The sequence below is a fragment of the Castanea sativa genome, chromosome 4 (assembly GCF_040712315.1).
Source record: "Castanea sativa cultivar Marrone di Chiusa Pesio chromosome 4, ASM4071231v1".
In the NCBI taxonomy this organism is placed as follows: Eukaryota; Viridiplantae; Streptophyta; class Magnoliopsida; order Fagales; family Fagaceae; genus Castanea; species Castanea sativa.
This window is the reverse complement of record NC_134016.1, coordinates 42916901-42939929: the sequence shown is the minus strand read 5'-3', so window position 1 is coordinate 42939929 and position 23029 is coordinate 42916901. Positions and strand designations below refer to the sequence as shown.

At 37.4% G+C, this 23029-nt stretch overlaps 2 protein-coding genes across 2 annotated transcripts; one reads left to right on the top strand and one right to left on the bottom strand.

Moving 5' to 3' along the window:
• Positions 1–4190: 4190 nt before the first annotated feature.
• LOC142632953 (uncharacterized) lies at positions 4191–4712 on the bottom strand. The gene is made up of 2 exons (XM_075807265.1): positions 4524–4712; positions 4191–4409 (listed from the first exon to the last, which is right to left on the bottom strand). Exons 1-2 carry the CDS (start codon positions 4710–4712, stop codon positions 4191–4193), a joined length of 408 nt encoding a protein of 135 aa, XP_075663380.1.
• Positions 4713–9825: 5113 nt separating this feature from the next.
• Positions 9826–18139, top strand: LOC142630314 (serine/threonine protein phosphatase 2A 55 kDa regulatory subunit B beta isoform-like). The gene is made up of 14 exons (XM_075804291.1): positions 9826–10061; positions 10356–10459; positions 10799–10906; positions 11007–11126; positions 11364–11555; positions 11652–11743; positions 12003–12121; positions 13754–13877; positions 14020–14143; positions 14813–14881; positions 16717–16808; positions 16982–17059; positions 17556–17632; positions 17754–18139. Exons 1-14 carry the CDS (start codon positions 9962–9964, stop codon positions 17888–17890), a joined length of 1536 nt encoding a protein of 511 aa, XP_075660406.1. The 5' UTR covers positions 9826–9961; the 3' UTR covers positions 17891–18139.
• Positions 18140–23029: the final 4890 nt, after the last annotated feature.

Genomic DNA, 23029 nt, shown 5'->3' with positions numbered 1-23029 from the left:
AAAAATTAGCATACTCTCTATTTAAATATATCTCACGCACGTTTGAAACATTTTTTCCTAAAAAGTAACAAACATTAAACCAGCAGTTTACTTCATTTCAAATCTTAAATTTTAGTTTCTTAAAAAAATTCTTTCCTGTATAACCTCACTAACAATAAATAAATTTAATTTGAAAAATTACATTAAACTCAAAATAAAAAATAAAATAAAAACAGAGTCTCATTGCACATGTAGAGCACGTGTGATGAGGCTAATCCTTTTTATTTGTTTGAAAAATAAAAAATAAAAAATAAAGATATTTTTCAAATTATAATAGATGCAAATTATTAACTTTTACCCAAAAAAATAGAAGAGTCACTAAGCATGTGCGTTGTGCCTGCTTAGAGGTTAGTACATATTATTTGAGTTTGAAATTTAAATTGTACAACCGTTCAATCGGGGATGGGCCCAAGGGGAACTAAGCCCCCCTAGTCCAATTTTTTTTATTATTATTTTTTAATTTTAGCTATTATATATTTCATTTTGTAGCTGGCCCCCTTCCAAATCCTTAAACCCCTTCTTCTCAATAAACCTAGGTAGCCTCACACAAATAGCAACTATCCAACCCAAAAATTTAACAAAAAAATAAAAACATTCACGTTGGTGATTACAAGCAACAACAAAAAAAAAAAAAAAACCATTTTACCATCAAAGAACAAAAAAATCATGTCTTATTTGAGAAACTAAAGCTAAATTTTTTGCAACTGTAGTAAACTGGTATAAATACCAATTGATTGTAGCAAGTTGTTAAAAATAAAATACAATATTTTATTAAGATTATATCTCTTCCTTCAATTAAAAAACTCAAATTCTCTCTCTTCCTTTATTATTTTAATAAGTTGTTTATATTATTTTAAATAAAGTGATAAAAAAATGGAACATTTGATTTTTTTTTTTTTTTTTGAGAAACAAGTCAGTGCTTTTTATTATTAATCAACAGAATCTTCTGTCATCAGCTACAAGAGTTTGGACATCACCGGGGATGCCATCAGACCAATAGTGTGGACAAGGGGAATATTTGGCTAGTTTTGCTAATTTATCAGCAACTGCATTCCCCTGTCTTTTTACATGTGAAAGGAGAATGAGACAAAATTCAAAGCTAGAGCTCTAATATCCTCAACAATGTGACCAAAGGGGCTTAAGCTACTTGAGTCTGAGTTAATAGCGTTAGTGATTGTTGCAGAATCACCTTCAATTTCCACTTCACCAACGCCGAGTTCCAGAGCAAAGGAAATTGCTTTTCTGCAGGCTATAGCCTCTACATCATCCACTGCTGAAGGGAGGTTTATTCTGTCCGAGAGTGCACCAATGAGTTGGCCACAAGAATTCCTTATTACCACACCAATACCTGCCATCTGCAAGTCCTGAAATACAGCACCGTCGAAATTTATTTTACAATAAGGACTCCGAGGTGGCTTCCAATGTATAGGGACTGAGTTTGGCATCTGCACTGTTGCATCTGAATTTTTTGTCGTTTTTTGGTCCTGTGCAGATTGGTATTCCTTGAAACGATCAAGCATATCTCCATAAATCCTATTATATGGTATGCAGGTAGTCTTCAACCTGGTAGCATTTCGATTGTGCCATATACTCCACGCTACATAAGCAAACCGCTCCGCTAGGAAGTGTTCGTTATTGTTAGCAATCCCAATCCATAAATCTCGAAAATCCACAAACTGCAAAGCAAGCTGATTCCTGAGGCATGGTTCTTCCCACCAAACTTCTATAAGCACCTGGCAGCCCCACAATGAGTGAACAACATCCTCTACACCATTATGACAAAGTTCACAGCTGGCATTTCGAGTAATATTCCTGGTAAACAGATTTTTCTTTGTGGGAAGGGATTCGCAGCATGCTCGCCAAATAAAATGTTTTATTTTATTTGGAACTTCCAATTCCCAAGTGTGTTTCCTGAAACTGCTTTGAGCTGACGGATTTGATGGACCTGTGGTAGTAGTTCCAGAGAGCAATTTATAGGCACTCTTAGTCGAATACTTCCCAGATTTTGTGCTTGACCAGATGAGTGTGTCAGGGACCTGCCTTGAGCTTAGAGGGATCCCAAGGATGGCTCGAGCCTCATGTGGAAGGAATTCAGATAGCACCTGTTCTTCATCCCAGCAGTGGCCATCTTCATCAATGATTGCACATACCAAAGCATTGTTGGGCAGATTTTTCTGTGGCGATATAACTCTGCTTGAAAACTTATCAGGTAGCCATTTATCACCACGGATACGAACCTGCCTTCCATCTCCAATACGCCAAATTGAACCCTTTTTGATCACTTCCCTTGCCTTAAGGATACTTTGCCAGACATAGGATCCGGAGTGCTTCACTTGGTTGTCTAAAATAGAGCAATTGGGAAAGAACTTGGCTTTGAACACTTTATATAGCAGGGAGTTAGTGTTATGGAGGAGGCGCCAAACCTGTTTCCCCAATAAGGCAAGGTTGAAATTTTCAATATCTCTAAACCCCAAACCCCCTTGAGATTTTGGTAAGCAGAGCTTGTTCCATGCTACCCAGTGAGTTTTTCTAGCCTCCCCTTTGTATCCCCACCAAAACTTGCGGATCAAGGATTCAATGTCTTTACAAAGGCTTTTGGGGAGTTTGAAGCACCCCATGGTGAACGAAGGCATTCCTTGTAGGACTGATTTGATGAGGACTTCACGACTGGCTTGGGACAATAGTTTTTCTTTCCACCCCTTGATTTTACTCCAAATTCTCTCCCTAATGTAGCTAAAACTTTGTTTCCTTGCTCGCCCCACAAAGGATGGGAGACCCAAATATTTTTCGTATTGAGAAACTGTTGAAACTCCAAGCAAATCTGAGATTCTGTTGCGAATGTGTTGCTTTGTGTTTGTGCTAAAGAACAACTGAGTTTTGCCACGATTTATCTGGTGCCCAGAAGCTTGTTCATACATGGCAAGAATGTCCAACACCATTTGGCAATCCTTATCATTTGCTTGGCAAAATAACAAACTGTCCTCAGCGAAGAACAAATGAGAGACCTTCGGCCCTTCCTGGCATAAGGACACTCCACGCAATTTCCCACTATTTTTTGCTTGTTGAATCAAAGCATGGAGACCATCTGCACATAATAGAAATAAATAAGGTGATAAAGGGTCTCATTGGCGGAGACCTCTACTAGGGTGGATCAATCCGCGTGGTTCACCATTCACCAAAATGGAAAAAGAAACAGTTCAAATGCAACAATTTATGAGTGAGATCCATTTGTTATCAAAACCCAAACGCTCCATGATTTTTTCTAGAAAATTCCACTCAACCCTGTCATAGGCTTTACTCATGTCTAGTTTCAAAGCCATTAACCCAGACTTGCCATTTGTTTTATTTTTGAGGTGATGTAAGGTTTCAAAGGCAATGAGAATGTTATCGGATATAAGGTGTTCGGACATGAAGGCACTTTGGGTTTCGGATACAAGTTTGGGAATGATTTTCTTTAGACGGTTTGTAATTGTTTTTTATATAATTTTATATATGACATTGCAAAGACTAATGGGGCGAAATTCTCTAGGGTTTGTTAGAGATTTTATTTTAGGGATGAGGGAAATAAATGTATGATTTATATTGGGAGGCATGACACCAGTATTCAAAACAGATAAAGCTGCTTCAGTTACGTCTTTCCCAACTATATTCCAATATGATTTAAAAAAGATTGGGGGCATACCGTCAGGTCCCGGTGCTGTCAAAGGCTTCATTTGTTTCAGGGATTGTTCCACCTCAAGAGCAGAGAAAGGCCACGTCAATTCTGCATTCATTTGATCTGTGACTTTTTGCTCAATTCCTTGTAGAATTGAATCGAAACTGGCCGTAGGTGCAAATTGGAACAAATTGCAGAAATACCCCACAAAGGCCTCGCCGATTCCTTGTTCTTCCTCAATGGTTGCACTGTTGTCTAACACCAGTTTGGAGATGTAATTTTTCCTATTTCTCTGATTTGCACGGCTATGAAAATAGCTAGTATTCATGGCCCCTGCCTTAAGCCAGTCCACCCTTGATCTCTGGTGCCATAAGCAGTCTTCGTTAACCATCAAGTCATAAACCTCACCTCGAAGAATTCTGACATGATCATGATTCGTTCCAGCCATGGACAGTGCTTTGGCCTGAGCTAATAATTTCTTCTTTTGTTGCAATAATCAACGAATGTTTCCAAAGGATAGTTTACTCCAAGTCTGAAGAGAAGACCGGCATGAATCTACTTTCCTCACTAAAATTTCCATCGGATTGCCTAAGGATGTCCCATTCCAAGCATTTTTTATCACACCTTCACAACTCTTATCTTTCATCCATACTGCCTCAAACTGGAACGGTCTCCCCTTTTTATAAAATCTGACATTTTCATCATTTGAACAAACCTATAAGGGACAATGATCTGACAAAGAACCTGAAATGTGATGAACTTTGACTGTAGGAAATAATTAAGTCCAAGCCATTGTAGCTACTCCCCTGTCCAACCAGATCCAAGTTACCTCACCATCAAATTGATTATTACACCATGTAAAGGGAAAGCCCACATACCCCAAATCACGCAAACCGCAGAAGTCAAGTGCTGCTCTAAAGTTTGTCATTTGTCTTTCCCTACGTAGTGACCCACCTAATTTTTCTTCCACCTTGACGATTTCGTTGAAGTCTCCCAAATAGAGCCATGGAAGGTCCATTTTGAGGCATAAGTGCTTAAGTAGTGCCTAAGAGTGTTCCTAGTTGGCTGTTACCGGATTTCCGTAAAAACTAGTGAACTGCCAAGCGTCATCCACTCCCGGGTTGACTACTATGTCTATGTGCGAAGGAGAAGAATCGAGAATGTGAAGATCAGTCCCCTTCTTCCAAAAAAGAGCTAGGCCGCCCCCTGTGTTGTGTCGTGGGACAATGTGCACATTATCCATATGCAGTTTAGAAAGAAGATTCTTGAGAAAGCTATCTTTTGATCTGGTTTCCATAAGAAAAATTATTGAAGGGGAGTATTTGTTCACCATCTCGGTGAGTTCGAGAACTGCACGTGGTCTCCCTAATCCACGGTAGTTCCAACTTATGCAATTCATGGCAATTGGCGGGGCTGATCAACAGCCACCACCGTTGAGATAGAATCAAGAGCTTCATCGTTGCACAATACTTGCCGCTTCAAGGGTCGGAGGTCTTCGGGTTGTGTTGTCTCTCTTCTATCTTCAGCATCTAACATAATAGTTTCACTAGGGCTCTTTTTTGTGTCACAGGCCATCCTAACCCAAGTGGTTTTGAGTGACTTTGGGCCAAGGGAATTCTCTGGCTTGACAGTGGGCTTTATGTCCATAGGAGGCCCAGTACCAACTAGAGAAGGTTAGGCCAGTGATACATACTGTTCGACTTGTTTTTCAAGCACATCTGACTTTTCCCGCTTTAATTCTTTCGCTTTACTACTGTTTAATGACTCCATTATGGCGTTAAGCATTATCACCTCGGACTGGGATGGAATGGAGCCATTACTTCCTTCATTTACTCCAGCAATTTCCTGAAAATCCGTAACGGATTGGTGAGGCTTAATACTTTCCTTTTTTGAAACTAGCGGTTCCGTGCTAGGAGGAGCCGCCGTTGGTTGCTTGGGGATAGCAAGAGATTTCTTTGCCGGAATAATGTCGGACTGGTGTTCCTGTGGATGAGTAGGAGACTGTGCCGATTTGAAACTTTTTGGTTGAATCCTGGGACAGTAATGGATGTCTTCCTAGTAGACAAATTAAATTCAGCCCTCATCCATTCACCGTAGGGTTGATCTTCCTTTTTCAAAGATCCCTTACTACGAAGCCATCTTTCGCAGTCGCAGTCATCGTGAGAAACCATCCCACACCAATAACAAAAATTTGGTAGACGCTCATACTTCAAAGCTGCCCTTCCGTTGACTTTACCTTCAGACCAGACTTTGCGGACTCTGCTTAGGGGTTGGGAGATGTCAACCTTAACGTGGACCCTTAAATAATTGCCTTTGCCGCCTTCCTCTTCCAAGTCAGTCATTTGTAGGAGAGTACCCAATGACCTTCCAATGGTATCTCGCGTTACCGAGTTAAGGCACTGGATTGGTAAATCATGAATCTGAATCCAGAAAGCAGAGGAACGAAATGCTAAAGCCGAGATAGGTACGTTCTCAACCACCCTTTCAAACACCACTAAGTGTTTGTCGTAAGTCCATGGTTCGTGTTCAATGACTCTGGCCAGGTCACATTCATCTTCGAAAATAAAAAACAGCTTATTTTCTCCCATGTCTTTGAGGTGAACATCTTTTTTCGATCTCAACAGCGGGCGAAAAGTACAGGCCACCGATTCGACATTGACTACTCGTTTCATCAAAAACTTAGCAGCAAGTATGAACCTTTGTGGGAGATCCTTTTTGGGGCACGAAACTCCGATTTCTTCAACATCAGATAGTGAGAGCTTCTTCCATAAACTTTCAATGGACTCCATTGGATGTGAATAGAAAAAAAGGATTAGGAGAAAATGGTGAGAAGGAAAGGATTAGGAGCAAATGGTGAGAAGGAAAGAGGCCCTACTAACCGTTTGAGGCAAGAGGGGGCAAAGAAACCTGTACGGGGACAGGGACAAAAAAGCTCCACAGGGAAATAGGACCAGAGAGAAAAATCCTAAGACCTCAGAGAGCGACCCTTCTTCCTATTTTTCAAGATGGCTGTGGAAATTTTTTACCTCTTCTTTTGCACCATTTGATATTGAGTGCATTATAAAGTGAAGTGATAAAATAGATAATAGCTTTTTGAGGTACTAAAAGCTAAAATTTTTAGCATCACCACTGTGAATGTTCTAACTTCAACTCAAAAAAAAAAAAAATCCTAGCCAGCTTAGTATTAAAAAAAACATTATTTTGTTTTTGTCTTTGTTGGTAAATGATTATATCTTAATGTATTTAAAAATAACGGTTTTGTATATTTATAATTCTTTTTAATACTATATAGATGCCTATTTGGAGTTTTTTTTTCTTTATTCTTCAGTCTTCACTAGCTTAAAATTCTAGGTCCATCCCTGCTTTCAATGCACATTCATAATGTAGGTTTTAAAATCTGAAAATTGGCAGGAAATATGAATCTTTTGAGAGCCTATTATTTGTTATCCTAGCTGTTTGTACTACTCGTAAGATAGCCTGGATTTCTCTTATAGCTAAACTTTGAAGTCACCATGTTTGAACTTCCCACTGTTCCACAGAGAAATAGCAATTATAGAGTCGATATTGGTATTCAAAGCCATGTGTGAATCTTCAAGCTTCCATTTGTGCAGAGCATACACCTGAATCACACTGAATTCATCTCAAACATCCGGGTCATTAGCATAACACATGTCTGCATAATTATCAAATCTATCTGAACAATCACAACTTCAAATGTTCTCCTCTGTATCAAAGTAGCTTGGATTTTAACTGCTCAGTGTAATGCTGTAACAAATCTGATGAGAAATAATATATCTTTTCCATTCAAGCACGGTAAAAACTGTCACAAACAACCAAAATTTCAAGAGTCCAAGTGAATCCTACCACAGGGATGATGAGTGTTCATGTAGCCAGTCACATATGCTGTCACTCATGCCCCTCGAATAAATTTTTTTGTTTAGTGTCCCACATTGCTTAGATTACATCTACTACATAACTTTATAATAGTTGTCACGTGCCTTCTTGATCACCGAGCTTGGTAGCGCTGGCTTGTAACTCGAGCGAGGGTATATAAGGAGATGGACCAATGATTTGGCTCGTTAGGCAGGATCGAGAAGTGCAAAATCCTGGCTCGCCCGTTCCAAGTTGAGAGCTGGACCGCGTGACTTGGGCGAAGGCCTGGGTCTTGTGGTTCCTAGAGTGGAGGGCATAGCGTGAGGCTGGTTTCACAGAGCAGCGAAGACCTCCCGCCCTCAACAGTGGGAGGATAACGAGCTGATGTGCTTCTGATCCACATTGCCTGGTGAGTTGAGCTCACTTGAACCATCTCTTTTTTATCTTTTGCTTCAAAATTTTACCATTTCAACAGAAAATAGATTTGGATTTTGGCAATTCATATTTGCATGAACCAAATGCAACATTTAATCATCCAACTTTTCTTTCAGTTAAAACAAATTTTCTTCTTCTAATCTCCATTAACTTATGAATTGCCATTGCTGCTGCAAAGCAATTTCTTCAAGTTTAATTGGTCATTTCCAATAAAAGCTACCTTCAACTTCAAGTCTTAGTAGTTGCTATTATTATTATTATAAATAAAATATTTTCTTATATAAATAACTATATATAAACTTCGAACCACTTAGAAGAGTGGGGAACACCCCCCCCCCCCCCCCCAAAAAAAAAAACATCTCAACTATTAGAAAATTACCCCAAAATTTTCAAAATATATATGGTTGGCCCTTTAAATTTTTTAAATATTAGATTTTTACTCCTAAAGTTACCTAAAATTTTGAAAGCTATATGATTGCCCCCTAAATTTCTTAAATGTTAGATTGTTACACCTAAATTTACCTAAAATTTTAAAAGATATATGATTGGCCCCTCAAACTTTTTATATTTTTTGTATGACACTTTTAAATTTGTTTAATTCTATTGTTTGTTGGTAGGTTTCCATCAATTTAACCAATGACTATAAATAATTTTGTTATTGTTAATGGATGGGATTTTATAATCTTGCTTTGTTTCTTTGTCCTAGAGATAAATCGGATTGTACTGTTTCAAATATTATTTCTTTAGGCGTTATTGAAGCCTCTTGATCTTTTATTACTTCGATGAGAGCTTCCAATCTGAAACAAGAAAAAGCCGCGCATGTTGTTGCTGGATTCACTTGAAAAGGAGATATAAGAAACTATGAGTATAGACAAAACCTGGCTCCACGTGTTGGTATAGTTGGTTGGAAAATTATTTGCACTTGCAATTTAAATTTACATTGTAGATACATAAAATGTGTACAATATTGAATATATCTGCAAAAAAATATACGATATTATATACTTTTTTATTCAAATTTACATGAGTGACGATTTTTAGAGTTTTTTTAATATTATTTTTTGAAGGCCAAACAAGCCTTTATCAGAAAGAAACCATTATAAAATACAATTCAAAGCATCCTCCCTTGTCACATTCACAAACGGATAGGTAAAGACGACTCATTAACAAACCCCTTTTGGTTCGTGATTTATCTAAGAGAATTCCACTTAATCTTGTTCTTTGGCCATATAACAAGAGTCTTCTACAAAACATAATAGTACTTCCCAAGGAACATAAATAAGCCTTTAGAGATAGATCAACAATGTGAGCGTTCTTATCGGACAGAAATTTCTGTTTATTTTAGCATAAGAGCATATTTTTTTTCTATATTACATACATACTTTTTAAAACATCTAAAGTCAAATTATTTATCTTACACTTCATTTTATTAAAATATTAATTTTTTTATTTTTAAAAATTATTTATTTTTCTTCATACGTAACAACTACCACTCCCTCTCTAGTTTCATTCTCAAGATATGTTAAAAAAAAAAAAAAAACTAAATTTATGTCATAAAAAATTTACACAAATTACACAGAATATAACTTGATAGTAAAAATTCTCGTTCTGCATCCAAAGAAAACTGGTTCAAGCAATAGCTCAATATTACCCGTTGCCGTCATAGCCATTTTTTATTCCAAAAAAAAAAAAAAAAAAAACTTGTACGATGCCAGGCTCTTTTTAATAAAAATAATTATAAAAATAAAAATAAAAAAGTGTACAAAAAAAATTCGAGTGGAGAGAATAGAAGGTAAGAATGTCAGGGAATCAGAATCTTTACTTTCAACTGATAACATTACGAAAATACCCAAATACATTCTTAGTGTAACAGAATCACTCTATCTCTCTCTCGATAATGGCGGGCTCGTGATACCCGAAACCCAAAAGTCGTCGTTTCTTTTGTAAGAGCAGCCAGCCATGACTTTGAGCACAGAACACTCTCACTCTTCTACTCCACTCGACTGGAAATTCTCTCAGGTTTTCGGTGAACGAGCTCCCGGAGAAGACCTCCAAGACGGTTACTTTCTCTCTCCCTCTCTCTGTTTGTTCACTGAGAAACAGTAGGCAAAGAATTTTTTAGCTTTAACCTTTTTGAAGTCTCTTTTTGTTTAATTAGAAAATTTAGGAAAGATGTGGTTGTGTTAATTTTTGTCCATTTTCTCGGAAACTAAAACTAACTGTAATCTTAACTAACTTTTAGAACTCTTTGGTGGTAAAGTTAGAGGCTTTGTTTTGTTTTAATATAAATTGGTTATTATGGGTATTTTCTATGGTTGTTGATTAAAAAAAAAAGATGTGGCTTTTTTTTTAGTTGATATCATATCATCAATGGGATTCGAGAAGAGTGGTGATTACCTTGCAGTTGGAGATCGAGGCGGCCGTGTTGTGATTTTTGAAAGAAAGGATGGGAAATATGTAAGAATTAATCATACAATTGGGGTTTGGGGGGATTTTTTTTTTTTTCCCGATTGCTGAGGTGGCATGTTGTTATTGGTGCTAATAAAAGTAATGTCAGTGGTGGAAACATGTGAAAGTGATATTACTCCGATCACAATTTACCATGTCAGCAATTGTGGAAAAAAAATGGTTGTTTTGCTTTGAGAATTAGCAAGATTTTGTTTTTTTTCTCCCCTATGAATTATTCATTTTGGGCTATCTTCTTGTTTAGGCTGGCAGATGTATTGGTTGTTTGGCATCTGTTGTTGGATAAAATTGGGTTTGTGATCTTTTTATCATTGATTGTTGGCTTATTAGACTTCGAATGGGCACCTTTCTCGGAATGAGTTGGAGCAGTTGGATTTTAGTTTCACAAGCCATCCCGAATTCCAATATAAGACTGAGTTTCAGAGCCATGAGCCCGAGGTATGCTCTATGGTAGATTGCATGGCTATTTTCTGTGTAAAGGTGGGTTTTTGCTGTCCATGTGAGTTGCAGACCCTGATGGTATTTACCTCTTGTTTAGTTTGATTATTTGAAGAGTTTGGAAATCGAAGAGAAGATCAACAAATTAAGATGGTGTGATACACAGAATGGATCGCAATTTATCCTCTCAACAAATGATAAGACAATTAAGCTGTGGAAGGTATGCGTTTTTCTAGAATAAGTATCTCTATCTCTAAAGTTTCTACTTGAACCTTCTTTTACTGCTGAAAACAGTAAATTAGTTTTATAAAATATTCTAACATTATTTCTTTTTGTTCTTGTCTTTTACTCTTCTATTGCATCCTACAACATTCAACCTCTCAAGATGCATTTTCCATTACCATGCCAAAGCAACTTTGGTAATGCTAACTTGTTCTTTTGGTGGTTTTGAGTTCAGGTCAAGGAACATAGAGTGAAGAAAGTAAAAGAAATGAACCCAAATCCTCCCGTGTGTTCAGAGAATGCACTTTTGGCTGAAAGGAGTTTTATAAGTGGGCAAGACAATCCATCTTTTGGTAATGGCTATCTTCTGGAATGGACAGAAAAGATGGGTTCTAACACGTTTCCATCTCAAGAAGTGCACTCCAAGGTAGATATCTGTGGATTTTAGTAAATCTATTACAGATTGACTGCATCAGTTTTCTTTGGTATTTAAATTTATTATAGTAATCTGCTATGTAATTAGATAGCTGATATTGAAGACACTGCTCGTACAAGATGTCGAAGGGTGTATGCTCATGCTCATGATTTTAACATCAACTCCATCTCAACTAATAGGTAAAGTTTGTGTCTGCTGTCTTTGTGTTGTTGTACCTGCAATACATTTCTTGTTTAGAGATTGCCTTGTAGCTCATACAGAGGATATGAGAAAAGGCTTTATAATTTTAGTTAGACACATAATCCAGCCATTACTTTTTTCCTGATCTACTTACCTTTTCCAGATTTCAGGAACTCTTAGTAACATGGAATTAGAAACTTAATAATATACATGTTATTCTGCGACTGATGATGATCTGGTTTTGTAATCTCTGTACAGTGATGGTGAGACATTTGTCTCTGCAGACGACCTCAGAATAAACTTGTGGAACATTGAGATTAGTAATCAATGTTTCAATATCATTGACATGAAGCCATCAAACATGGAGGATCTTACGGGTAATTCTGTTGATCCCCAAAATGTAATCTCTAGTTTACTTCCTGCCACCTTCTTTATTTATTTTTTACAATACTCTAGCGTTGCATCCTCTATTTGTCTCTTACTCTCCTCATTGTGCATTGTATTTAAATGAATAGTGAAATGTTTAGAAAGAAAGGGTAGTAGGTTATGAACGATGCAGCAAAAGAAGTTGCACTACATAATCATGTTACTGACAAACCTTTATTTGTTCTTTTAACGTACTGAAATTTTGTTTCTACTACTGAACGCTAAGTTGTAATTGTCAGGGGTTAGGAATCAGTAGAGAAGGTTTAGGATGATCAGATTTAGATGGGGATGTATTTGGTTGTGTGTAGACTTGAACGTTGAGAAAATTCATGTTTCATACAGTTTTAATCATTACTTTGTTTGGATCAGTCGTGACCTTTGGATTTGGTTCAAAATTCGAGTTTGATGGTTTGGATGCAGTAGCATTTTCTTTGGGAATGATTAACATTTTAAACTTGTTCTCTATTGGATGCCACGTGGACACAAGGGATGGCATTGTTTGTTGGGATTTACTACTGTCTTTGTGTGAATTAAATTTAAATAACCCCAAGCAATTGAGAAAATAAACAAATCCACGCAAGCATCTAAGGACAAAACAACCACACAAGAATACCAAATTTACATGGAAATCCTTCAGTAGAGGGAAAAACCATGGGCAAATCCCACAAAACCACTTTAGTAAATAGAGATTACAATGCTCAAGTTTTTGCCCAAAAATCGAGTTCAATAAATTGGGAAAGTACAAGAATATATTTCCAAGAATAATTACAATCTTACCGCAAAAGATTTTGATCCAGTGTAATCAATGTAGCAGCAAGATCTCCACTCTGAATACTTCATCCCTTTGTGGTTGTAGCACTCAAAATCCCCTCCTAGAGAAAACCCCCAATTTTTCTCCCTCGTGTCTTGAGCAAAGAAAAAATTGCATTTTTTTCTTTTTCTCTCACAGCTTGCACACCCTCACTCCTTGTTTGGACTGCTCACTCTCTCTCTCTCTCTCTCTCTCTCTCTCTCTCTCTCTCTCTCTCAGTGTTTTCCAACTTTTCCCATACGAACATTCCTGCCTTTAATGTGAAAAGGCTAACTTGTCTAGACTTGTTCAACAAGCTCACTAATGAGCTTTTTATCAAATTTGGGCTGGACCACATAACGTGCAGTGCACCCAACATTGTTCAACAAACATGTATATAATTTTGACTAAACAGAACAAGTCATTCATAGGTTTATTGAGTTATAGGGTGAGAATTCACCCACAGAAATATGACTTGATTAAGCAGCAAATAATTTAATTTTAGTGTGTCATAGATTTCTTGGTGACTGCAAAAACAGAAGTCCCTTTGCTTGTACAAATATGGAGTAGGCCATGAAGATAATCCATCTACATTTATAGTGTTGTTTTCTTACGTCAACTGTAAATCACTGGCTACAACCTCAATGTGCTCATATGCCATTTGCCTATCCAAAAAGGGGAATCAAAGGTTCCATAGGGATTTGATTTATTTCACTATGTTCCTCACGTATGCGGCCCAATAGTATCTCAATCTGTTACCTGCTACTAATCAATCTGTTAAATTTTAATTCAGAGGTCATAACATCGGCTGAATTCCATCCGTTTCACTGTAATCTGCTTGCATACAGCAGCTCAAGAGGTTTTATTCATCTAGTTGACATGCGGCGTTCAGCATTATGTGATCAAAGTGCAATCCTGTGAGTTTCTGCTCATTTCTGTTTCATTTCCATGGTTCATGTATCATGAGTTCTGATCTTACACTTCTCTAGTCATTTTTTACTATTCCAGAATGCATCGGAAGATGCTCTGATACTTGTCATATGGGGTTTAATTTTGCAGATTACAGGATGGAGGATCCCATGGGTTTAAATCATTTTTTACAGAGATCATCGCATCCATCTCTGATATAAAGTTTTCAAATGATGGGAGGCATATCTTAAGTCGTGATTATATGAATCTAAAGGTCTTACTCCTATCACTAAATTGAGCATGACCCCTTCAATTCCAAATCTCCCTTTTCCAGAATCTCGTCTGTGTTTCATTTATTCTATTAATGGATTTAGGAGATTATATGATCATAAGTCTCCATCATAATCTTTTTTTTTAGGCATGATTGCAAAAAAATTTCTTTTACATCTAGTTACTAGACCTCATCTTCTTCTGTTTAGGTATGATGTGACAAGTCTATGGACAACCACTTTAGTTTGGGGACACAAAACCTTTTCTTTTAAGTAAGAAAGATCATTTACTGACTTCTTATTTTATTTTGATTTGTTATTTTGACATGAGCATGCACATTATAGATTTTATACTGACTAAAGAACACTTTGTGTTCCTCATGACTGTATTTTTTATCCCCATTCCTTTACACCTAGTTTCTGTAACACCTAGTTTTCTAATTTCTTGCCTGCTGCTATATTTATATTCATTTTAGTTTATGTTAATATTTTTCATATATTGTGATTAAAAGACACAGTCCTTAGATTCATGACACTTCTTTGATGATCTGTATTTCAACTAATAATTTTGATGGCAAATGCATCTTCTGGTTTTTGTCCTCTAGATAACCACCTCAAAGAGAACCTGGTAGTTCACTACCTTGTACTAATTGAAGCTTTATTTCTTGTTGCAGCTGTGGGACAGTCATATGGATTCATCGCCAGTTGCAACATTCAAGATTCATGACCACTTGCACCCGAAGGTAAGTAAGCCAATACAATTAACAATGATCTCAATTAGAAAATATGCATCAAATTTTCATATGGATGTTAGGATGTCCATGTTTGCTGACAAAGAATGTTGTGTATTGAAACCATCTTTGTCATTTTCTGTTGGACTTTGCACCTTCAATCTCAGTTGTAATAATGAACTGATTTTCCACAACTCCACTTCACATGCAATAAGCAAAAGCAAAGGGAACAAGTGCTACTTATTTTAGCTTTCATGAGGATTAACTGAGAACCTACTTTCATTTTCTTTTCTTCCTAGAAACCACCAATTGCCTTGTTATACTTGCTGTGTCTTGGCATATTGTAACTCAAATGTCGACCTTAGCTCAGTGGAAAGAGCAGAGGATTCATTCTCAAGGTCGCTGGTTCGACTCCAGCAGGTCGAGTTATATTTTTTTATCATTAAAAAGGCTTTTTACTTGTGGGTCATGAAAAATTGAGCTTTTTCTTTTTCTCCCTTCTTCTGCGGAAACAGCCATTATGTTGTATGTTCTTTTTTTGGGCTAATAATGTTGTTTGCCTTTTTAATATATAACTGAGGATACATAAAAGGATTTTGAATAGATCTTACATGCATGAATACATGTGGAGTGAATCTTTCAGGATGAATTTACCTATGAGAAGCAGCTTGTTGTAAAGGAATTGTATTTATTCTTGAAAACTTGGCTGTTCCTTTCATAGAATACCAGAACATAACTGTAGGAGGCTTAAGCATTATTTGTGATGTTCCACTTTAAAGATTGGAAGTGCTTCAGTTCTTTCCTGAAAGATCTTTGTTACTCCCATGATAGAACCTTGGGCCAACAATTTGCTCCTGATCTTACCTGTCAGAAGCACAGTTTTCATCATCATGATTGAATTTTCCATCATGAAGATTGTTGAATGTTGCAAGATAAATTTCCTGCAAGACTACACCTCAGCTTGAGCACCCCCTACTCACCTATTTGTATTTTACATAGGAGGCATAAAGCAGCCTTGGAAGTGTCTTGAATGACATTTTTTATTTGTTGAAATTAGAAATTATTTTTAGGAGAGGGCTCGGACTTTGTTTTAGAAGGTGCTTCCTTGAACCCTAAGTATTGAAAGGTGAGTGTGGTGCCAGCTCCACAGACTCCTTTTGTCTTTCCTTTCTATGTAGTTCATTTTATCTTCTTCTTTTCTCCTTTTTTTTTTAAGATAATGTGGCTAAGGTGTCTAATGATTGCCCCATGCTATTCCCTGCCACCTGCACTGTAAACATGGCCTTTGATTAATTATTTTTAATAGCTCAGTAATCTCTTCATACCATATAGCCTGTCATCCTCTATATAAATTAGGTGACAAGGATACATACACATGTTGGTGTGGGATGCATACAAGATAACCAACAGCTGGCCTCCAGAAAGTAAATGCAAAGCAAATAGGGAAGTCATGATAGGAGCTTCCCTGTTGAAAATTTTTACTGAGTTTTCTTTAAATCCAAATATTCTTTTTCAACTTGCACCACAATTAGACCTTTCATGAGTCATGACTTTTGAATTATGTCCAGCACTTACAAGACCAAATGACTGGATTGAAAACATCCCAACTTGAGTATAAAGCTTCAGAAAACTCCTCAAACATGAAATTACCAACATTAATTCATAACAATCCTTGAACTTAGTTCCTGAAGGAATAAATGTTGATGTCATCTCTAGAGCCAAAGGAAGTGTCCTCCAATGATGCTGTTAACTTACTCTTCGTGTTAGTTTATGCTCTGTAGGTTTCTTTTACTATGAGTTTGACAAAGTGCAGTCCCAATAGCTGACAGTAGCTGTATATTGTGCAGTTATGCGAATTGTATAATAACGACTCCATATTTGATAAATTTGACTGCTGCCTCAGTGGAGATGGAATTCATTTTGCAACTGGATCTTACAGGTTTTTCCTTTATACCCAAACTGTAGTTGCAAATCGTGGCATGGGAAACATCATCATACGTGTGTGTGTGTGTGTGTGTCTTAGATAGTATTGTTTATCAAAAAAATAGTTTGGCATGTGTTCTCCCTAAATAAAGTAGCTTAAGTAACCAATTTTTTCTGTATTTGATTTAGCAATCTTTTACGTATTTTCTCCCACGGTGTTGGAGGTGCAGAAGGGATCACAATAGAAGCTAGCAAAAATTCCAACAGGTTTGCTTTTTTTCTTTTTGTCAAATTCTTTCCTTAAGCCATAAGCCATTTAATAGATGAATAGCTATTGTTAAAGCCCATGGGATATAACTACGATAGCCAATACTCACACATGCGTGATGATCATGGACTCTCTGCTTTATTTGATGTCTCTCAAAAGGTTGTGGAAAGGAAATACAAGGAAATGGTTTTCTTTGTTAAGTGATTTTTGTTGTTTTCCTCTGCTTCCTACTTTCCAATATCAGGTGGAGGCTTACTGTTTTATACTTAATTTTCATTTCATTTTTTATTTCCTGGAAAATTTCCATTTATGCTCTATGTGACCATGTGAGTGTGTGTGTTGCCTCTTATAAGCTGATTATTTCAACAATAGCGGAGGATGATCCATAAAAATGACCAATATGTCACTTGGTGGATGACAATGTGATTTAACTGCTATTTAGGAATTAGGACAGATTGACCCAATTTTCAACTTCATTTTTTAACTTAAAAACAGGAAGCCACTTCGTGATGCTGCTCCAAGGACTAGAAGGTCATCTTTAAGCAATCTGACACGTGGACTTTATCGCCTTGGTTGGGATTTGCAATTGTTTTTCCTTGCCTTTCCTTTTTTTTCCTTGCATTACTCAACATGTGCATTTAATCTGCTTCCATCTGGGGTTCAAACCTATCTTTTCTTTCCCTGATTTTGCAGGGCATGAACACTCAAGCTCAGGTACTAATGAATTCTCTTGTAACTTAAGCTCTAAGCTACTACATTTGGCATGGCATCCAACCACAAACTTAATTGCTTGTGCCGCTGGGAATAGCTTGTTCATGTATTATGCATAGTTCCTGTATGGTCGTACCCATGGAAAATGAAATATGGCCATAAATCAACTAATACTAGGAAGAATTTGTGCATATTACTTGTCTGTTCTTTCTACGAATTTTACTTGGATGTATGCTGATTGAAAGGAAAAAGATATGCAAAATGTAAAATAACTTTCTTTCTTCGGCCTATGAATATGCCAGCATGATGACAAGGCTTGAGACTTACCTTTCAATGGTTATATAATTTGCTGATTTTTGTAGAAATTATGTTAAAAATCTATTCCAATATTTTGGTTGTATTTCCAATATATACAAGCAACTGCTACAAAAATTCAGAATGGAGCTAGAATATTAGTATTTTGGTATCATAGTAAAAGATCTCTGATACAACCTCCATGGCTGTGAGCTGCACCTCTTCTCCCACATGAAGCCTATCATGACAAAAGATAGAATAATGGGGATGCAAGTGAATATTAAAGTGATTATTTGGTCATGCTTCGAGGGATAACCGGAAGCATGCTAACAGGCCAAGGCTAGATATCTCTGATAAAAGGATTGTAAGAATGTCTCTTTAATTATCTGTCTTATAAATGACCTTACATGCTTAAAATTTAAATGGAACAATGAGATAAGACATAGAGATATGCTAAAGCTAGTGATAATTACTCCATTTGCTTCACTGTAAAATTACAGGTATTTCGGGTGATCTAAACCAAAATTTTCAAGTATAAACCACCAAATCTAACCACAAACAACTAGATGGGCCCAAAACCGGTGCCTCCCAACCACCATTGGCACCTCTCAACCGTGATTAGAGCCTCCCCGACACCATTCAATATTCTGATTCAAAGAATAGCCACCACCAACCACTACAAAATACCAGTCACCATTGAATTGAAATGTCAACCACTACAAAATTGTAAAAATAAGTGAAGGAGAGAGTGGTTGTATATTTTGTCAAAAAATAATTTGGTAAAACATTTTCCAAGTTTTTACAAAAAGTTTTATGGTCAATAGAAAATATTTCCAAGTTTGACCAAATTTTACAATAAAGCAAACACTTGAAAATTTGTAAACAAAAAAACATTTTGTAGCGAAACAAATGGGGCAAAAAATAACACATTCTAAAAATATGTGCTTTGTTTTACAATACCAGAACATACGACCATTATTTAAAAAGAGTCCTAATAACAAACAACAACTTCGAATGGATGAAGTCCCTACTTGTATTCAACTTTAATATTTCCCATGCAATGCACACCATAGTGTTATCGACTTATCATAGGTGGTACCGTGGTATCCCATAACATCCCCTTGACTCGTTTACAGCCCTAGCCCCTAGGTGGTAGCCCACAACATCCCCTGCCTCTTAGGCCTCGTTTGGAAGGAGGGAATAGAATGGAAATGAATGAAAATAATAATTTTAGAATATACTTCCCTTCTCTTGTTTGGGAGTTTTAATGGAGGGAATGAAAAAATCCACTCCCATGTCTGGGAGTTTAAGTGGGAGGGAATTGAATGGGTTGGAGGAAACACTCATTCTTCTCTATTCCCTTCAAACCTCAAATTTTAATTCCCCCCAAAATTGGGAGGAATGAGAGAGAATGAAATTAGATTTAATGATTTTTTTACTAAAACTCCCAAAATACCCCTATATATATATATTCAACCCTTTATTTTAAAATAGAAGTCTAATAGTAATATTGTCATATAATGATTTCATTACATTCCCTCCATGTTACTCCCAAACAAAATTACTTACATTCCATTCATTTTCATTTCTTTCCATTCCTTTATTTTAAAACATCCAATCAAGGCTACTTAATTCTATTCTATTCCATTCATTTCCATTTTTTTCCCTTACTTAAATACATTTCATTCCATTCCATTCATTTCCATTCCTTTATGATCATTACATTCCCTTATAGTGTTCCCTTGTCCTTTGCTAATATTGCTAGATATTCATGAATCTTGATGATTATGGCTTAGTTCTTGTTTGCGCCATAAATAATTATGTACGTATGGAATATTAAATCAATAATTTGGTATTAAGTAGACTACATCAATCTGGAAAGAGTGATGGTAGGTGTGAGCATCGTGAGTTGTACTCCCTTTTTGTGTTGCCACATCAGCTCTCGCTATCGTGTGGGCAAGATATGCGGTACTCAACCTCCTTGATTCGATTTGAACTAAACATTGGCACGAGTCTGGAAATACTCAAGCGTCTCTAAAGTCGTTTAAGAAATGTTCCTTCAATTCAACCTTCGTTAATTCAAACCTTAAAGTCTTTTGAGAAATGACATAGTCCTTAATTATCCCCAAACATATTTCCTTATTTGACTCTTTGATTTAATTTCAAATATGATTTGAATTAATTATTGAAGGTTACTTAAGTTGCCTTATAAGAATGATTTAATTTGACTTAATCATTTAAGATCAATTATATTTGAGAAAGATTTTTAAACCTAATTGATTATGACCTAGAAACATTCCATCTTTATTCTCATCATTAAGTCTTGACTCTTGATTGATTAGGATCCGTGGAAACATTTTATTCTTTGAATCATCTCCCAAGACTTAATTGACTTTTAATTTTGGAATGATTTTCTTCTCTAAGACTTTTCTTGTTTAAAGCATATAATTTTAATTTCAAGTTCAAATTTTAATTCCAAGTCTATATGATTTTAATCTTTTAGGAAATATCTTGTCTTTAAAACTTAATTAACCTCCTCAGTTAGCTTTTCTGATTTTATTACACCATATGTCTAACCATAAATTTAATGAAAATCTAATTCCTAATAGTGTATGTAATTAATTACAAAATCTTGAATATTTTTTGCATTTTGAATTTTATTAATTGAAATTAATTTAAGACAAGTGTGGAGACTAAAAGGACCTAAGTAAGTATTTGGGCCTCGAGTTTTATTGATGGGCGCTAGTTTGTTTTAGACTAAAAGCCTCTTGGAACTGTAGCTCGGCCCATGAGTCGAAGAGTCCGAGGACTTGTCCGAGGACGAATATCTCCTCGGACAGATCCACGATGACCCTGGGATTCGCCAGAAAGATCAAGGCAGAGTTCCGGAAAAACCGTTGGTTAAGAGAGGGACTTAAGCGCCCTCCAGACACAACGGTGTAAGGGAAATATCTTATAAAAAGGCTGCTACCTCCACATTAAAGACCTTGTACCTACATCCCTTGCACCTACATCCATGGCCACATTAATGGGGAAATGACCCCTAAATAGTAGAAGTCAGCCTTCTTGCTATAATTTAAAGACTTCTAGAGGGTGGTGGATGTGACAAATGGCTAATAGGGTGATTTGTGTGACACGTGGATAAAGAGGGAAGAAGAAGAAGTATTTAAGGAGAAAAAAGGGCAAAGAAAGGGGGGGACGAATATTAAGAACTGTGGCCTTTGAGAAAAGAAAAAGACAAATAATATATAATTTGTCATCGGCTCATGTCCGAGGAAGTTTCTTTTTTCCCGTTTGTCTTTATTTGCGAGCACTGTAATCTTTTAGCTTGTTCATCAAGTTTCGAATATCATTAAACTAGATTGCGAGCCCACACTCTACAAATTTCATTGTTTAAGGCTCATTGGGCCTGAGCCCACGTGTGTTTTTGGGTCCAAGCACAATTGTGCACTTACAATTGGCGTCGTCTGTGGGAATCTAGTGCTGAAAAGAACTGGAACACTATGGCAGGCTTAGGCTCACACCATGCAGAATCTCAGGGATCGCAACCGGAGGATCTTTTTGAACGCCTTGAACGCCGGAGGGATCGAGAGGGTAGCATTCACACCGAGTATCCTAGGACGAGTCGTACTCACACTGGAGGCGCCAGTACCACCCATGAAGATGGTGCTAAAGCCATGCAGAAGGAGATTGATCACCTTAAGAAGAAGCTGCGTCGCGTCAAGCGGAGGCGTGCTTCACCCTCATCCAGTGTCTCTTCCGGGAAATCCCGGGGAAGTAGTTACAGTTTGAGATCATGGTCGCCCCCCAGCAGAACATCCTCTTGCGAAGAGGATAGCCTATTGGGTCATAGGAGCAAGAAGCTCCCCTCTAGGGGCTTAGGGAATGATGCCATGAGCCAGACGTTGCACCAGCTCTCCAAATCGCCATTCTCGCGTAGGATTGAGAATGGGAGGCTCCCCAGGAGGTTCACCTAGCCCACCTTCACCATTTATAACGACCGGACTGACCCGGTGGAACATGTGAGCCACTTTAACTAGAGAATGGCTGTGCATTCTCACAATGAGACCTTGATGTGCAAAGTCTTCCCTTCTAGCTTGGGACCTGTTGCTATGAGGTGGTTCAACGGTCTCAAATCAGGATCTATAAGTTCGTTCGGAGAACTGACCAGAGCATTTGCGTCAAGGTTTATTACATGCAGCAGAGTACCTCGACTGTTGGACTCACTGTTGTCTATGGCTATGAAGGAGGGCGAGACGTTGAAAGCATATTTCGACAGGTATTGGGAGATGTTTAATGAGATAGATGGCGATTTTGATGAGGTGGCGATCAATACTTTTAAGGTGGGCCTTCCAACCGATCATGACTTGAGGAAGTCCTTGACCAAAAAACCCGTACGGAGTGTACATCGCCTCATGGACCGTATTGACGAATATAAAAGGGTCGAGGAAGACCAACAGCAGGGGAAAGGTAAGGCAAAGGTTATCCCGCAGGAGAGAAGGGATTTCAGGTCGGACAGGTATCACAACAACAAGCTGAGAAGAGATTACTCCGGTTAGTCTAGCTCGGTGGCACCTCAGACAGTTAATACTATATTCCGAGAGCCGGTGCACCAGCTACTGGAGAAGGTCCGTAAGAAACCCTACTTCAGATGGCCCAGTAAGATGGCGGGGGATCCTACCAAGAGGAATCAAAATCTCTTTTGTCAATACCATCAAGATGTGGGTCATACAACCGAGAACTGTCGGACCCTCTGGAATCACTTGGAGCAGCTTGTTAGCGAAGGAAAGTTAAAGCAGCACCTGTACCAACCTAACAGGCAGGGCAGTCAGTCTGGCTCGAATAATCAGAGGAACAACTCATCTCAGCCTCCTTTGGGAACGATCAACGTTATCTTTGCTACGCCGAGCAGGACTGGCTCATGTCCTACTAGGGTGATGGCCATTTCGGACTCCCAAGCCGAG

What these genes read in the sequence shown, in the direction of transcription:
- LOC142632953 (XM_075807265.1), bottom strand. Translation starts at nt 4,712, where the DNA reads ATGGACCTTCCATGGCTCTATTTGGGAGACTTCAACGAAATCGTCAAG. An exon ending in ATAATCAATTTGATGGTGAG is followed by an intron (nt 4,410 to 4,523) that starts GTAACTTGGATC and finishes TGTCCCTTATAG; the next exon opens with GTTTGTTCAAATGATGAAAA.
- LOC142630314 (XM_075804291.1), top strand. Translation starts at nt 9,962, where the DNA reads ATGACTTTGAGCACAGAACACTCTCACTCTTCTACTCCACTCGACTGG. An exon ending in AAAGAAAGGATGGGAAATAT is followed by an intron (nt 10,460 to 10,798) that starts GTAAGAATTAAT and finishes TTGGCTTATTAG; the next exon opens with ACTTCGAATGGGCACCTTTC. An exon ending in TGTGATCAAAGTGCAATCCT is followed by an intron (nt 13,878 to 14,019) that starts GTGAGTTTCTGC and finishes TTAATTTTGCAG; the next exon opens with ATTACAGGATGGAGGATCCC.